Below are 18,165 nucleotides of genomic sequence, written 5' to 3'. Positions count from 1 at the left end.
GAGGGGGGGATCTGATTGAGACATATAAGATTATTAAGGGATTGGACAAGATAGAGGCAGGAAATATGTTCCAGATGCTGGGAGAGTCCAATACCAGAGGGCATGGTTTAAGAATAAGGGGTAGGTCATTTAGGACAGAGTTGAGGAGGAACTTCTTCTCCCAGAGAGTTGTGGAGGTGTGGAATGCGCTGCCTCAGAAGGCAGTGGAGGCCAATTCTCTGGATGCTTTCAAAAAGGAGCTAGATAGGTATCTTATGGATAAGGGAATCAAGGGTTATGGGGACAAGGCAGGAACCGGGTATTGATAGTAGATGATCAGCCATGATCTCAGAATGGCGGTGCAGGCTTGAAGGGCCGAATGGTCTACTTCTGCACCTATTGTCTATTAACTCTCATCTTCATTTAGAGGAGCCTGAAAGACAGGATCAGGCCACTTGGCCCATCAGGCTGAGCCTGGATTGCAACCGGTGCCAAGTGCCCTCAGGGTAAGAGTAGAATGATTTGGCAGGTGAATGTGTGGCTGAAGAATTGGTGCAGGGGATAGGGTCTCAGGTTTTTGGATCATTGGGATCTCTTCTAGGAAGGAATGACCTGTATATAAAAAAAAAGACGGTTACATGTGAACCTGAGGGAAACCAATTTCCTCATGGGCAGGTTTGCTCGAGCTCCTGGGGAGGGTTTAAACTACTTTGGCAAAGGAATAGGAAGAGGAGCGATAGGGCAGTTGGTATACAAACAGAGGCAGTGTGTAAAGGGACTGTCAGGAAGGACAGACAAATGGTTGTGTAAAATTGTAGTCAATGGATGAGATGAAGTGTAACATGGTTGCAAAATCTAAAAGAGTGATGAATACAGGACTGACGGTGTTATTTTTAAAAACGCAAACAACAGGAATTCTGCAGATGCTGGAAATTGATGCTGGTCCTGACGAAGGGTCTCGGCCTGAAACGTCGACTGTACCTCTTCCTAGAGATGCTGCCTGGCCTGCTGCGTTCATCAGCAACTTTGATGCTGACGGTGTTATATTTGAATGCAGGCAGTATATGGAATAAGGCAGATGATCTCGTAGCACAGTTACAGGTTGACTGGTGGTCACAGTCGGCTGAAAGAATATCATAGTTGGGAGCTTAACATGAAAGATACTCATTTTATTGAAAGGATGGGCAGGTTGGCAGAGGGTGTGAGGTGACTCTGTTGGTAAAAAATGAAATCAAATCCTTAGAAAGAGGAGACTTGAGAGAGGAAGATGTAGAATCCTTTTGGGTAGAAATAAGAAACTACAAGGGTAAAATGACTCTGATGGGAGTTATATACAGGCCTCAAAACAGTAGCCAGGATGTGGGCTACAGATTACAATGGGAGATAGAAAAGGCATGGTGAAAGGGCAATGTTACAATAGTCATGGTGGATTTCAATATTCGGGTAGATTGGGAAATCCAGGTTGGTACTGGAACCCAAGAGAGAATTTGTGGAATGTCTATGACATGGCTTTTAGAGCAGCTTGTGTTTGAGCCCACTAGGGAAAAGGCAATTCTGGATTGGGTGTTGTGTAGTGTACGAGATTTGAGTAGGGAACTTAAGATAAAGGAACCCTTAGAAAAACCCTTAGTGAGCATAATACGATAGAATTCACCCTGCACTTGAGAGGGAGAATCTAAAATTGGATGTATTGATAAAACAGTGCAGTAAAGGGATGAGAGAAGACCTGGCCAATGTTAATTGGAAGGGGATACTAGCAGGGATGACAGTAATACAGGAATGAGTGGAGTTCTGGGAACAATTCAGAAGGTGCAGGATAGATACATCCCAAAGATGAAGAAGTATTCTATTCTAGAAAAACAATAAGGAGAGAAAAGAAAAAATGTCTTGCTAGTAATATAAAAGAGGACACCAAAAGTTTTTTTCAGAAATATAAAGATAAGAAAGGCGAGAATAGGTATTGGACCACTGGAAAAGAACACTGGAAAGATAGTAATGAGTTACACAGAAATGGGGGTGAACTTAATATGTATTTCACATCAGTCTTCACTGTGGAAGACACCAGCCGTATGCCAGATATTCGAGAGTGTCAGGGAGCAGAAGTGAGTGCAGTCGCTATTACTAAGGAGAAGATGCTTGGGAAACAGAAAAGTCACAAAGTAGATAAGTCACCTGGACCAGATGGGTTCTGAATGGGGTAGCTGAAGAGATTGTGGAGGTATAATCAGTCATCTTCCAACAATCACTAAATCCTGGCAAGTTTCTAGAGTACTGGAAAATTGTCAATGTCACTAAATTCTTTATGAAGGGAAGAAGGCAAAAAAAAAGGAAATTATAGGCCAGTTAGTCTAACTTCTGTGGTTGGGAAATTGTTGGAGTCGATTGTTAATTGTTGGTTTCAGGGTACTTAGAGGTTCATGAAAAAAAATGGACCAAAGTCAGCATGGTTTCCTTAAGGGGAAATCTTGCCTGACAAATATGTTGGAATTCCTTGAGGAAATAACAGACAGGATAGACAAGTGAGTCAGTGAATGTTGTCTTCTTGGATTTTCAGGAAGCCTTGACAAGGTGCCACACTTGAGGTTGCAAAACAAGATAAGAGCCCTTGGTATTAATACTATTATGGATAGAACATTGGCTGATTGGCAGGAGGGAAAGAGTGGGAATACAGGGGGTCTTTCCTGGTTGGCTACTGGTAAATAATGGCGTTCTGCAGAGTTTGGTTTTGGTACCACTTCTTTTCACGTTATATGTCAATAATTTGGTTGATGGAATTGATGGCTTTGTGGCCAAGTTTGTGAATGATACTAAGGTAGGTGGAAAGGCAGATAGGGTTGAGGATGCAGGGCTTCTTTGGTAGGATTTATACAGCTTAGGAGAATGGACAAAGAAGTGGCAAGTGGAATTCAGTGTAGGGAAGTGTATGGTCATGCACTTTGGTGGAAGGAAGAAAGGCATTGGCTCTTTCCTAAATGGGTGAAATCTCAGAAATCAGGGGTGCAAAGAGACTTGGGAGGCAAGATACAGGATTCTCTCCAAGGTTAACTTGCAGGTTGAATCTGTAGTAAGGGAAACAAATGCAATGTTGGCATTTATTTCAAAATGGCTAGTAGATTCAATATTTAAGGATGTTTGTTGCCGTTCTTCTGTACACAGGTGCAAAAGAGTGAAATAATTTCCTCTGGATCCAATGCAACATGAAAAAACACTAAGCATAATGAAAACAAAAAAACACATTAAATACAAATATATAAGATTAGCTTTATGTAATGCTAGCATTTATTTTGAGAGGACTACAGTACAATATAAAAGCAAGGATATAAGACTGTGGCTTTATAAGGCATTGGTCTGACCATGCTTGGAGCATTGTGAACAGATTTGTGCCTCTTATCTAAGAAAAGATGTGCTAGCATTGGAGAGGGCCCAGAGGAGGTTCATGAAAATGATTCTGGGACTGAAAGGGTTAATGCATGAGGAATGGTTGATGGCTCTGGGCAGGAGTTCAGAAGAATGGTGGGGGGGGGGGTGATCTCGAATATTGAAAGGCCGAGATACAGTGGATGTGGAGAGGATGTTTCCTATGGGTTATGTTTTGTAACTCCAAAACATACAATTCATTGAAACCAAAAATACGGAGCCGGGAATAATGGTCAACTTCATTTTTACTTTACAAGTGAGATACAGGTGATGATGTATGCCATTCATGCACTTCGTACTTATGACCATAGTGAATTTACACAACAAAGGATGATAAATCAAACAATATTTTTACAATATCGCTGGTATTTTAAATACACCTCAGGGGAGTCTATAACCAGACGGCACAGCCCCAGAATAGATGGACATCCTGTTTGAACAGAGATGAAGAGGAATTTCATTAGCCGGAGGATGGAGGATCTTTGGAATTCAGTGCCACAGTCAGCTGTGTGAGGCCAAGTTATTGGCTTTATTTAAAGCGGAGGTTGATGGGTTCCTGATTAGTAAGGATGTCAAAGGTTATGGGAAGAAGGTAAGAGAATAGGGTTGAGAGATAATAAATCAGCAATGATGGAATGGTGGAGCAGATTCAATGGGCTGAGTGGCCTAATTCTGCTCCTCTGTCTGATAGTTATTCAGCATGAACATGGCTTATATATGCTGATCCCAGCTCCTGTACCCATTCCCCAACCCCCACTCTTCAGTTCCTTACTCCCTTAAATATTTATCTGATTCCACCTCGGATATACCCAGCCACCCAGCCTCCTCACCATCGAGGCAGAGAATCCTAGATATTGTACACTCAGATATAGAATTCCAGTATTTTTCCACACATCTCCATTTGAAATGAGTGGCCCTATTTTTTGCAGCACAAGTGACCCGTGACTTTGGCTCTCTCACTGATGAAGAGAGGTACCCTACTGAGATACTTAGCAGATACCCTATCACGCCCACTCAAGATTATACGTCAATGTTCTCTAAATTCAGGTCCAAACTGTCTCACCTCTGCTGGCAGATCATTCCATGAAATGCCTTGGTAAATCTCCTCTGGACTGCCTCCAATGTTACTCTTATCATTTCTATTTGTTCAGGGACTAAAACCATGCACACAATTCCAGCTGTGGTCTCACCAACGCCCTGCACAATGGTAACCACTCCACCATTCCTAAACACCACTCACTGTACAGTAAAGGCCAACGTGGCGTTTGTCTGCTGAACCACTTGATACAGAATCACAATGTGATAATCAGATTTCCTTCCACTGTTTCTGTGTCATCAGCAGACGTCAACATCTCACATCTTGTTCCCTCCTCCTGGCCATTACACAGTGAACAACTGTGGCCAAGAACCGATCCCTAGGGTACTCCAAATGTCACCTCCTTACAGTATGAAAATGACCCACCTATTCCAGGTGCAAACAACACGCCAGTTTGTCAACCTCAAATGAGGAAACCTAATCACCTACTCTTGAAGTTCAATGCCATTGCTAGCTCTGAGTTTGCCATCGTCAAGTGCCAAGGAGGGTCACAGTAACCAGAAAGTATTCAGAAGCAGCCATGTAAGTATCATGTGTTTTTAGTAGGTCCGTAGGACATGCCCAGAATGTAAAGCTATACTAATGGAGAGAGACAAACTAAGCCAAGTCACAGATTGATAAAGGGTGTAAATGACTCACTCTGATACAGACAGGAATGCAAAGAATTTGATGTTGTGTCCAGTTGGAAGATGATGTGTTGTTTAACCAAATTGTTTTGAGTCTCACTGTTATCAGAGGTCACCATAAAGACTAAAATTACCTTATCTGAAATGTTGTCCTTCACCCATCAACATCTTTTGTAAACTTTTTACAGGGTAGAAAAGGTAAAAGTTTTGTGTATGGGAATCTCAAGCACAACAGTACATCAGTTCTGCTGTGTCTGTCAGTTCACCAGCAATTGAATGCCACTGATCCTTGAAATGTGGAGGAGGAGATGCTGGAGAGGACAGCATATCAGTCACAGCAAGGAGATCCCAAACATGTGCACATGTCCATGATCTAAGCTGACAAATTGCCATAGAGCTGATAACAGTAAGATTCACTGACTCGCGTTTTCAGAAGGGATTCACTAAGATATTGCACCTGCAGATACTATAAGACGATAAGATACAGGAGCAGAATTAGGCTATTCAGCCTATTGTATCTGCTCTGCCATTTCATCATGGCTGATCCATTTCCCTCTCAACCTGATTCTCCTGCCTTCTCCCTGTAACTTTTAACACCTTGACTAATCAAGAAACTATCAACTTCATGGAGAGAAGATGGTGGCGCGGCCTCTCCGGTGATGAATATCTGTTATCTGTCAAGTAGGGGACCGTGCACAATACTGATTTGATGGAGACAGACATGAGTGCATAGTAGAACATCTGGAAAACTTCTGAAATGTCTGCTTTGCTACCACTGCTACTGTGTGGTAACCGGAATCACTGGAGCTGAAGGCCTCGAAATCCTCAGCTATGCATGTTTCAGCAGTCGGGAAAAGGTCAAAGGCGCACAGCAGAGGATGGCGCTCAGGAGGCTGTATCGGAGAGGCTGCTCGGAAGCTCAGAGTTTTCGGACGGATGGACTCAAGGTCAGCTGTGGTCGGCTGCTTCCAAGGTATCAACAAGTTGACGGTGCCTGGAGGTTTATGGCAGGGAGTTTCTCCCTTTTGCCACCGCTGTCGGGGACTCGGGAGTCGATTGACTCGGGGCTTTGAGACTTTTTTTTTACCGTGCCCATGGTTTGTTCTTTATTAAATTATGGTATTGCTTTGCACTGCTGTAACTATATGTTATAATTATGTGATTTTGTCAGTGTTAGTCTTTGGTCTGTCTTGTTTTCTGTGTATCATTTCTTAATGCATGCATGCATTTCTAAATGACAATAAAAGAGGACTGAGTGTTCTCATAACCTAATCTAAAACTCCACCTTAAATAGATTCAGATTATGAGGACTCGCAGTCCTCTTTTATTGTCATTTACTAATGCATGCATTAAGAAATGATACAATATTCCTCTGGTGTGATATCACAGAAACACAGGACAGACCAAGACTGAAAGACTGAAAAACTGAAAAGACCACATAATTATAACATATAGTTACAATGGTGCAAGAAATACCGTAACTTGATGAAGAACAGGCCATGGGCACGGTAAAAAAAAAGTTCAAAGTCTCTTGAAAGTCCCACATCTCATGCAGATGGGAGAAGGAAGAAAACTCTCCCTACCATGCCCGACCACAGTCCGACTCTGAGTCGTCCGAAAACTTCGAGCCTCCGACCAGCCCGCCGACACCGAGCGCCATCTCTGCCGAGCATTCCGACCCCAGCCCCAGCCACCAGCAGCAGGCAAAGCCAAGGATTTGGGGCCTTCCCTCCGGAGATTCTCAATCGCACAGTAGCAGCAGCAGCGAACCGGGCATTTCAGAAGTTTCTCCAGATGTTCCTCCATCATTCTCACGGCTGTCTCCATCAAATCAGAATAGTGCACAGTACCCTATTTAACAAATACAATATCATTTCACCGGAGAGGCTGTGCGTGCTGTATCAAGCCGCCATCTTCTCCTCCCACCTTATACTCAATGATTTGTCCTCCACAGCTGCCTATGGAAATGAATTCCACAGATTCACCACTCTCTGGCTAAAGAAATTCCTTCTCATCTCTGTTCCAAATGGACATCCCTCTATTCTGAGGCTGTGCCCTCTGAACCTAGACTCATCTACAATAGGAAATATCCTCTCCACATCCATTCTATCTAGGCCTTTCAACTTTCGATAGGTTTCAATGAGATTCTTCCCTCCCACCCCCCATTCTTTTAAATTCCAGTGAGTATAGGCCCAGGGCAATCAATCACACATCATACGATAAATCTTTCATTCCCATAATCATTCTCATGAATCTCCTCTGAAACTCCTCACCAATCTCAGCACATCCTTTCTGCTCACAATGATCCAGATGAGGCCTCCCCAGTGCCTTCTAAATCCTCGGCATTACATCCTTGCCTTTATATTCTAAAAATGGTTCACGTTGCCTTTTCCTTCCTCCACACTGATTCAACCTGCAAAGGAACTTTCAGAGAATCCTGCATGAAGACTCCCATGTCCCCTTGCTCCTTGGAATTTTGAATTTCCTTCCCTTTTAGAAACTTGTCTATGCTTTTATTACTCATACCAAAGTGCATAACCACACACTTCCCGACACTGTATTCCATCTGCCACTTCCATTTTTCCATTCTGCTAAGTCCTCCTACAGCCTCCTGCTTCCTCAAAACTATTTGCCCCTCCACCTACAAACTTGGCCAAAAGCCATAAATTCTGTCATCCAAATGCACACAAGAAGTGGTCCCAAAACTGGCCCCTTGCGGAACACCACTTGTCACTGACAGCCAACCAGAAAAGTCTCCCTTTATACCCACTCCATGCCTTCTGCCAGTCAGCCAACACTCTATCTTTCCTGTAATAACCTGGGCTCTTATCTTGTTAAGCAGCCTCATGTGTGGCACCTTGTCAAAGGCCTTCTGAAAACCCACGTAAGCAACATCCACCAATTCTCCTTTGTCTATCCTGCTTATCTTTTCCTCAAAGAATTCCAGCAGATTTGTCAGGCAAGATATCCACTCTAATTTCCCACTAATTTCTGATTTATTATGTCTACTCTTTTGCTTTTATGTCGCCTTATGTTCTCTCTGGGGAGAGGCCATTCACCTGCTCCATGCATGGGAAGGAATTCATTCAGTCACGTGAGCTACTGAAACTCCAGCCAGCTCACGCAGGAGAGCAGCTGTACACCTGCTCTGAGTGCGACAAAAGTTTAATTCAGTTAACCCGCCTTGAGGCTTCAGCAAATTCACGATAAGTAGAGGCCACACTTCTATCCTGAGTGAGCAAAGAGATTTACTCAGTCATCCCACCTGCTGAAAGAACAGCAACTTCACATCAGGGAGGAAGTTCAACTGAGCTATAGGTTAAAATTTTAACTATCACAGTGACTGAATCAATTTGTAAGTTCATGGGCAATTGTTGTTATGAGATTCTGCACATCACACCCAGGACTGAACCCTGGTCACTGAGCATTGGACGGATTTGCACCGTTGATGTCAGCCTTAAATTAAACTGCTGCTTAATAATGTGGATCTCTGACATATAAATCAGTTCTATTTCAAATCCAGTGCCTCAGATGCTTAGAGTCTCTCTCACTCACCCAACGTACAGCAGCGAGACCACTCAGTATAGCTAGTCACTGCCCGTGTTTCTGTTCCATGTCAGTATTTTTAAATCCATCCCTGCTGTTCACCTCTCACTCTCCCAGTGATGACAGATTAGAACTGGACACCACTTGTGGTTTTTGAATTTTCTCCATGACTTTCTGCAGACTGCAGAAGAAGATGAGCTCACTGAGATTTTGTCTCAAATATTCCTCATTCCTCAGGACTCAGGGCAAAGGGAGAATCTCATGGGTGGTAAAACCCCTTCTTCCCTGCTCTTTTCAACATTTTGGGTCATTTTTACAAATTTTGAAGGCCAGGTTGTTGCATTACAACCACTCCCTAAAGTACCAGAGCACAATGGAAGGTAAATGTTCACGGGAGCAGAGTGAGAAACCAAAGAGGGGCGAGCCCAAGTCAGGGTTCTGGAGTTCCAGAACATGTTGGGGGCTAGAGTTTACAGGGAGGGGGAAGAGGGAATCAGAGCAGGACAATGTGGCTCTCAATGAAAGATCAGCAACATTTCGAAACTGATCAACTGAAAAAAATGTGTATTTCTGCAAAATGCTGGAGGAACTCAGCGGCTCAGGCCGCGTCAATGGAGAGGAATAAACAGTTAACGATTCGGTCCGGAACCCTTCAGCAAACGTACACTGTTTATTCCTCTGCTAAGATGCTGCCTGACTTGTTGAGTTCCTCCAGTACTTTGTGTGTGTTGCTCTATATTTCCAATGTGCTGAATGTTCTACATGAGCACATTGAATGTTTTTTGAGACATGGCGTGGAACCGGTGCTTGCAGACACTTTAAACAGCACCCTGTTTGCGCAGAGACTCCACGCTTCTGAACTCGCCGCCGGTGACCCTGCGATCAAATGCGCAGGCGGAAGGGTCGCTGATGCGCCTGAAAGTTGCGCATGCGCTCAGTGGACTAAAGGCCCGGGAGGATTCGCAGGAGGTAGGAGTTGGCTCCTGGCAGGGATTTCAGCACAGTTGTATACACCGCGACTGAGGCACAATTGCTGAGAGCTCCGGACACATCGTGGTGCCGCAAACCTGGGACATTCCTGGTCCTTTCTCTCTCTCTCAGCCTCATGATCCGTGCCCGGGCTCCGGGGAGCTTTCTGCTGATTTGAGCGAAGTTGCTTGCGCCATTTCTGCGGCGCATGCCCATTACTGAGACTGTAACCGGTAGACGCGTCTCTCATTCGTGGGGGTTTCTGGGTACGAAAGCAGCCATTGATGACATTCTACCGCTTTCCGCGCCTGTGTTTGGAAGTGCAGGCAGAGGGAATGGGAGCGGATAGATCTCCCAAACGTGCCGAGCTCCAACTATCTAAATCCAAAGATTAGGAATTCGGGACAAAAATATAGTTCCGAGTAAATCTCAGATGAAGAGTCTACCTTCCTTTCAATGAAAATATCAATTAGTGCGGCATGAAAAAAAGAACAAAATCCTTCCATCAACTTTAGGTCTTGAGAAAATCATCTTTATTTTTCCTCCTGTTGTTCAGGACCTTTCTACCTATGAGAGCATACTTTCGACCATAAGATATAGGAGCAGAATTAGGCCATTTGGCCCATCGAGTTTGTCTACTATTTCATCATGGAGGATTCATTTTCCTCTCAGCCCCAATCTCCTGCCTTCTCCCTGTATTCCTTCATGCCCTGACTAATCAAGAATCTGGCAACCTCTGCCTTAAATATACTCAGTGACTTGGCATCCACAGCCACCTGTAGCAACAAATTCCACAGATTCAGCACTCTGGCTGAAGAAATTCCTCCTCATTGCCATTCTATATGGAAGTCCCTCTATTCAGAGGCTGTGTCCTCTGGCTGTAGACTCCCACCACCACAGGAAATCTCCTCCCCAAATCCACTATCAAGGCCTTCCCCATTTGTTAAGGTTCAATCCCAGAATTATTTTTGTGAACCTCTTTTGAACCCTGTCCAGTGTCAGAACATCCTGTCTTAGATAAGTGTCCCAAAATTGCTCAGAATACTCCAAGGACGGCATGACCAGAACCCTATCCTTAGTATTACTTCCTTGCTTTTGAGTCTAGTCCTCTTGAGATGAATGCTAACAATGCATTTGCCTTCCTCACCACTGACTCAACATGCAAATTAACCTTTAGGAAGCCCTGCACAAGGACTGACAATGGAGATTTTTCTCTCCATTTAGAAAATAGTCTATACTTTTATTTCTTCTACCAAAGTGCATGACACTATATTCCATCTACCACTTCTTTGCCATTCTTCTAGTCAGTCTAAGTCCTTCTGTAGCCTTTCTGCTTCCTTAACACTATCTGCCCCTCCACTTATCATTGTATTGTCACTAAACCTAGCCACAAAGCCATCAATTTTGTCATCCAAATTATTGACATACAATGTAAAAAGCAGTGGTCACAACACTGGCTCCTGTAGAACACCACTAGTCATTGGCAAACAGCCAGAAAAGTCTCCCTTTATTCCCACTCTTTGCTTTCTGCCAGTCAGCCAATATTCTAATATCCTATGAGCTTTTATCTTGTTAGGCAGCCTCATGTGTGGCACCTAGTCAAAGGTGTTCTGAAAATCCATGAACAGAACATCCCCCAATTCTCCTTTGTCTATCCTGCTTGTTATTTCTTCAAAGAATTCCAACTGATTTGTCTGGATTGTCGCTTAGGGAAACCATGCTGACTTCGGCCTATTTTACCATGTGCCTCCAAGTACCCTGAAACCACGTCCTTAACAGTCAACTCCAACATCTTCCCAACACTGAGGTCAGACTAACTGGCCTATAATTTCTTTACTTCTGACTTCCTCCCTTCTTGAAGAGTGGAATGGCATTTGCAATTTTTCCAGTCCTCCGGAACCATGCCAGAATCCATTGTGGTCAGAACCCTGGGGTGTAGACTGTCTGGTCCAGGTGACTTATCTATCTTCAGACCTTTCAGCACTTTCCAAGGACTTTCTCACTAGTAATGGCAACTTCACTCACTTGTACCTCATGACATTCAAACTTTTGGCAAATTGCTCATGTCCTCCACAGTGAAGAACTCTGCTAAGTACTTATTCAGTTCATCTGCTGTTTTGTTGTACCCCCATTACTACCTCTCCAGCATCATTTTTCAGTGGTCCGATATCTACTGTCACCTCTTTTTACACTTCATTTATCAGAACAAGCTTTTGGTATTCTCTTTAATATTATTGGCTAGCTTACCTTCTCTTTCCCTCTTTTCCTCTTTTATGACTTTTTTAGTTGCTATCTATTGGTTTTTAAAAGCTTCCCAATCCTCTAACTTCCCACTAAGTTTTGCTCTATTGTATGTCCTATCTTTTGGTTTTATGTTGGTTTTGACTTCCCTTGTCAGCTATGATTGTGTCATCAAGCCTTTAGAATACTTCTCTTCTTTGGAATGTATCTATCTTGTGTCTTCTGAATTGCTCCCAGAATCTCCAACCATTGCTAGTCTGCAGTTATCCCTGCTTATGTCCACTTCCAATCAACTTTGGCCAGCTCTTTTCTCATGCCTCTGTAATCACCTTTACTCCCTGTAATATTCGATACATCTGATTTTAGACTTTCTCCCTCAAATTCAGGGTGAATTCTATCATATTATGATCGCTGCTTCTTAAGCTTTCCTTTACCTTAATTTCCCTAGTCAAATCTTTTCATTATACCACACCTAATCCAGAATTGTCCTTTCTCTAGTAGGCTCAACCATGAGCTGCTCTAAAAAGCCATCTCTTCAGCATTCTACAAATTCCCCCTCTTGGGATCTAGCACTAACTTGACTTTCCAAATATAGCTGCATACTAAAATCCCCCATGACTATCACAACATTGCTCTTTTTACACACCTTTTCTATCTCTCATAACTTGTACCCCACATCCTGGCTATCGTTCAGAGGTTTGTATACAACTCCCATCAGGGTCTTTCTACCCTCACAGTTTCTTAACTCTACCCACAAGGATTCCACATCTTCTGGTCCTTGTCACCTCTTTCTAATGATTTGATTTCCTTTTTTACCAACAGAGCCACTCCACCCCTCTCCCTACCTGCCTGCCCTTTTGATACAAAGTGATCTTCTTTCAGCCACGACTCAGAAATGCCCACTATGTCTACCTGCTAACCTGTAACTGTGCTACAAGATTATCTACCTTGTTCTGTATACTGTGTGCATTCAAATATAACACCTTCAATCCTGTATTCATCACCATTCTCAATTTTTGCAACCATGTTACACTTAAATTCACCCCATTGACTACAATTTTACAAACCATCTGACTGTCCTTCTTGACAGGCTCACTACACACTGCCTCTGAATGTATACTGACTGCCCCATTCTCAGCCCTGTCACTCCTCTTCCCATCCCCTTGCCAAATTAGTTTAAACCCTCCCCAGGCGTTCCAGCTAACTTGCCCACAAGGATGTTGGTCACCTTCGGGTTCAGGTGTCACCCATCCTCTTTGTACAGGTCACATCCTCCCCAATGATCCAGAAATCTGAACCTCTGCCCACCGCCACCCCCCCCCCGCACAAGTTCCTCAGCAACCCAGTCATCCTATTCTTACGCTCACTGGCACGTGGCACAGGTGGCAATCCAGAGGTTACTACCCTGGAGGTCCTACTTTTCAGCTTTTTACCTAACTCCCTAAAATCTGGCCTCAGTACCTCCTCTCCTTTCCTACCTATGTCATTGGTGGCAATATTTACCAAGAATTCTAGCTGCTCACTCTGCCCTTTTAGAATGCAGTGAACCCTATCCAAGACATTCCTGACTCTGGCACTGGGATGCAATATAACATCCAGGAGTCTCTACTGTGTCCACAAACTGCAGAGTTTCCTATCACTACTGCAGTCCTCTTCATCTCTCTTCACAACAGCACCTCTTTCACCTCAGAGGGTTGAAGAAGTTTGGTATGGGCCCTCAAATCCTAAGAACTTTCTACAGGGGCACAATTGAGAGTATCCTGACTGGCTGCATCACTGCCTGGTATGGGAACTGTACCTCCCTTAATCGCAGGACTCTGCGGAGAGTGCTGTGGACAGCCCAGCACATCTGTAGATGTGAACTTCCCACTATTCAGGACATTTACAAAGACAGGTGTGTAAAAAGGGCCCAAAGGGTCATTGGGGACCTGAGTCACCCCAACCACAAACTGCTACCATCCGGGAAACGGTACCACAGCATAAAAGCCAGGACCAACAGGCTCTGAGACAGCTTCTTCCACCAGGCCATCAGACTGATTAATTCATGCTGATACAACTGTATTTCTATGTTATATTGACTGCCCAGTCATACATACTATTTATTATAAATTACTATAAATTGCAAATTGCACATTTAGACAGAGATGTAATGTAAAGATTTTTACTCATGTATATGAAGGATGTAAGAAATAAAGTCAATTCAATTCAATTCTGAGCCACAGTGCCAGACTCTAGGCCAGAGACCCAGTCACTATGGCTCTCCTCCGGTACGTTGTCCCCTTCAACAGTATCTAAAGTGGTATACTTGTTATTAAGGGACTGGCCACAGGTATACTCTGCACTGGCTGCCCACTTCCCTTCCTTCTGAGAGTCACCCAGTTACCTGTCTCTTGCAACCTAAAGTGACTACCTCCCTGTAGCTCCTATCTATCACTTCCTCAGTCTCCCGTATGAGCTGAAGGTCATCGAGCTGCAGCTCCAGTTCCTTAACGTGTTCTCTTTAGAGCTGCAGCTCGTTGCGCCTGGTGCAGACGTGATTATCCGGGAGGCTGGAGGTCTCCCAGCATTCCCACATCTCGCACACAGAACAAAACACTGCCCCGGATCCATTCCCACTGCACTAACTGAGTAACTAGTAACGTGTAGCTTTCACATCACTAAAGTACCACACTGCAATGAGAAAGACGACTGCCCTTCCTTCCATATTCATTGGCATTGCCGTCGATGAGTTTACCACTGTGAATCACCTGGGGTGTGGGGGTCAGAAAGTGTCCAGATCAGCCATGTAATATCATGTGTTCTTTGTAGTGCTGTGGGACATGACCAGAACTTGGAAATAATACAAGTGGAGACAGACTGAGCCAAGTCACAGGTTGAGACGGGCAATCTGAGGAGTTCCTTCAACTTGGGTTGAATTTTGCAATAACAGTGTGTTGTCAGAGCTTACCAAACAGACTAAAATTATCTCATCTGAAATGCTGTGCTTCACTCATTGATGTCCTTTGCAAATCTTTTTTCAGGTTAGAAACGACAAGTGGTGTATGGGAATCTCAAAGATAAGAACATGTCAGTTTTGTTGTCCCTGTCCAGCTATTTAAGTAATGACCAGATATTTCCTTTGTAACACCAAATATCGGTTGATCCTGGGAGATGAAGAAGTATCTCATCCCAATTGGCAATCTGCTTTGTCTCTGAAAAGAAAATTTTTGTTGTAACTCAGTGAAGTCAACCGGAACCAGGGTGCTGAGAGCACACCAGAGAATTTGTTCACTGGAGATTGGGTCTTCAACTGCATTGATTGTACAAGGGACATCTGACTTGCTGAATTACAAGAGAATTGATAGGAGAGAGAGATCATTCTCCTTCTTTCAGTGTGGGTAGGAATTCAGTCACTGGCCCATCCGTAGAAGCGCCAGTGAGTTCACAGTGGGGAGAGGCCATTCGCCTGCTTTATGTATAGGAGGGGATCTATGATGTCATCGAGCCTGAAGATACATCAGCAAGTTAACTCCATAGTGCGATATCTGATTCACCTGTGCTGACTGTGGGAAGCGACTCATTCCGTCATCCAAGCTGAAGGTACATCAGGAATTTCACACTGGGGAGAGGCTGTCACCTACTCAGACTGTGGAAAGAGTAACAGTCACTCAGCCCACCGCAGACACAACAGTGAGTTCACAAGGGAGAGAGACCCTTTAACTGTTCCGTCTGTGAGAAGAGATTCATTCAGTCATCTGACCTGCTGACACATGAGCGAGTTCACACTTGAGAGAGGAGGAACATTTGCTCTGAATGTGGGAAAGGATTGGCTAAGTCATCCCACCTATTGACACCCCAGTTGGTTTACACTAAGTCCATTTCCCTGCTCAGACTGTGGAAAGGGATTCATTTGGTCATCTGACCTATTGGCACACCAGTCAGATTACACTGGTAAGATGCCGTTCACCTGCTCAGACTGTGGGAAGGGATTCACTCAGTCATCTCAACTGAAGGTACATCAGCGAGTTCACACTGGGGAGAGGCCGTTCACCTGCTCAGATTGTGGGAAGGGATTCACTCAGTTATCCCACCTACAGACACACCAGCGTATTCACACAGGAGAGAGGCCGTTCACCTGTTCTGTATGTAGGAAGGGATTCACTCAGTCATCCCAACTACTGGCACACCAGTCAGTTCACAGTGGAAAAATGCGATTCACCTGCTCAGAATGTGGGAAGGGATTCACTCGATCATCTGACCTACTGGCACATCAGCGAGTTCACACGGGGGAGAGACCATTCACCTGCTCAGACTGTGGGAAGGGATTCACGCAGTCATCTCAACTAAAGGTACATCAGCGAATTCACACCGGGGAGAAGCCGTTCATCTGCTCAGACTGCGGGAAGGGATTCATTTCATCATCTCAACTGAAGGTACATCAGCGAGTTCACACTGGGGAGAGGCCATTCACCTGCTCAGACTGTGGGAAGGGATTTACTAAGTCATCTCAATTACTGGTACACCAGTCAGTTCACACTGGGGCAAAACCGTTCACCTGCTTAAACTGTGGGAAGGGATTCACTCAGTCATCTGACCTACTGGCACACCAGCGAGTTCACACTAGAGAGAGGCCATTCACCTGTTCAGACTGTGGAAAGGGATTCTCTCACTCATCCAACCTACAGAGACACCAGTTAATTCACACTGGGGAGAGGCCGTTTACCTGCTCAGACTGTGGGAAGGGATTCACTCACTCGTCCAACCTACAGAGACACCAGTCAATTCACACTGGGGAAAAACCATTCACCTGCTCAGACTGATGGCAGGAATTTTCTCAGTCATCCACCTTGTGTCGTACATTGGGTGAAAATGTTTAAATAAGCTGCATACTGGATATTTAACTATCGCATTTGCTAACTCCAGATGTTCACCTTTAATGAGACTGGAGTTTAATATTCCAGACCTGTGACAAATAAATCAGCTCTATTTTAAACGCTGTCTCGGGTACCTAGTGAATCTACAACACACCCTGTGGCAGTTGGGAGTCAATTCAGCCCAACTGGACCTGGCAGTGTTTCTGTTCCACAACAGTCCTTTTAAATCCATCCCTTCTTTCCATCTCTCGTACTCTCTGTGGTGAGATCATTAGCTCTCTGTGCATGAAGAGGTTTAATTTGAATTTCCTGCATGACTTTATGCAGACTGAAGAAGACAATGAGCTGAGTGCACTTAACGTCTGACATGTTCTCTGTCCCTCAAATCTCTGGGCTGAGGAAGAACGACACAGGTAGTTAACCTCCTCCTTCCCTGCTCATTTCAACGTTGTGTGGTCATTTTCTCTGCTTCCAAAGGACTGTACCTCACACAGCTGGGTTGTTGGAATAAACCACTGTCCTCTAATGTGTGAAAGCAGAATGGAGAGCTATTAGTTGGATGTTCAATAGAGCAGGGTCAGAAACCAGGGACTGTAGGAAACCAGCACAGGGCAGAGTTTAGGGTTGTGGACAGAGCATATGATGAGGAGCAGGGGTCGTGGCAACGAATGACAGAGTAGCAACATTTGGTAGCTGATTGACAGGGAAATGAATTATGCTGACTTTTACTGTTGACACACAAAATGCCTGTTGACATTGAGTTTATTGCTTGTGGGAGCCTGCTGTGTTAAATTGGCTACGGAGTTCTCATAAAAATATTGACTGGATTGTTGCCATTTGGCAGAGGGGAGGCAATGCTTGTAAACGCTTTGAATGGCACTATTCTCACCCAGGTATCTGTGGGCTGCAGAGTTTACTGCCACAGCGAATCAAGTGTACAAGTGCCGGAGGTCTAAAGTTGTGCCGAAAGGAGTGCATGCATTCAGTGGACAAAGGGTTCCGGGAATGGGTGCACTGGGCCTCCCAGTGAGATCTTGTTATCTAAATCTAAGGATTTGGGCTTGGTTGAACTATATGGTTCCAAGTTTATCTTGCAGGAAAAACTTACAATGTGTCTTTCAGATAAGTAGGTAAGTGATTTTCTACCAATTGAAGTGGAACATTGAGATCGAGTCCAACATCTAGAACACACTGATGTCCATACCTCATAGGTGATGGGAATAGTTGAGATTGAGGCCCAAAAGGAAGAACTGGGTCCAACTTCCAGTGAAGTAAAATATCAATTAGAGCTGCACGGGATAAACAAACACCTTGTGTCACTTTTGATTCTTTAGCAGATCACCTTTGTTGAAAGTCATCTGGTTCTGGATCCTTTTGTCAAGTAGAACAAATGTAGAACAGTACAGCACAGGAACAGGCCATTTGGCCCACAATGTTG

General features: G+C 44.3%; 1 protein-coding gene across 1 annotated transcript; it reads left to right on the top strand.

Moving 5' to 3' along the window:
• The first annotated feature begins 9,596 nt into the window (after positions 1–9,596).
• LOC134342556 (zinc finger protein 214-like) lies at positions 9,597–17,530 on the top strand. Its single transcript, XM_063040843.1, has 2 exons — positions 9,597–9,633; positions 14,895–17,530. Exon 2 carries the CDS (start codon positions 15,810–15,812, stop codon positions 16,671–16,673), a length of 864 nt encoding a protein of 287 aa, XP_062896913.1. The 5' UTR covers positions 9,597–9,633; positions 14,895–15,809; the 3' UTR covers positions 16,674–17,530.
• Positions 17,531–18,165: the final 635 nt, after the last annotated feature.

The sequence above is a fragment of the Mobula hypostoma genome, chromosome 2 (assembly GCF_963921235.1).
Source record: "Mobula hypostoma chromosome 2, sMobHyp1.1, whole genome shotgun sequence".
Classification (NCBI taxonomy): Eukaryota; Metazoa; Chordata; class Chondrichthyes; order Myliobatiformes; family Myliobatidae; genus Mobula; species Mobula hypostoma.
The sequence above is the reverse complement of the archived record's forward strand: the minus strand, read 5'-3'. Positions and strand labels throughout refer to the sequence as shown.

Coding starts and splice junctions, on each gene's coding strand:
- LOC134342556 (XM_063040843.1), top strand. CDS start 15,810: ATGCCGTTCACCTGCTCAGACTGTGGGAAGGGATTCACTCAGTCATCT.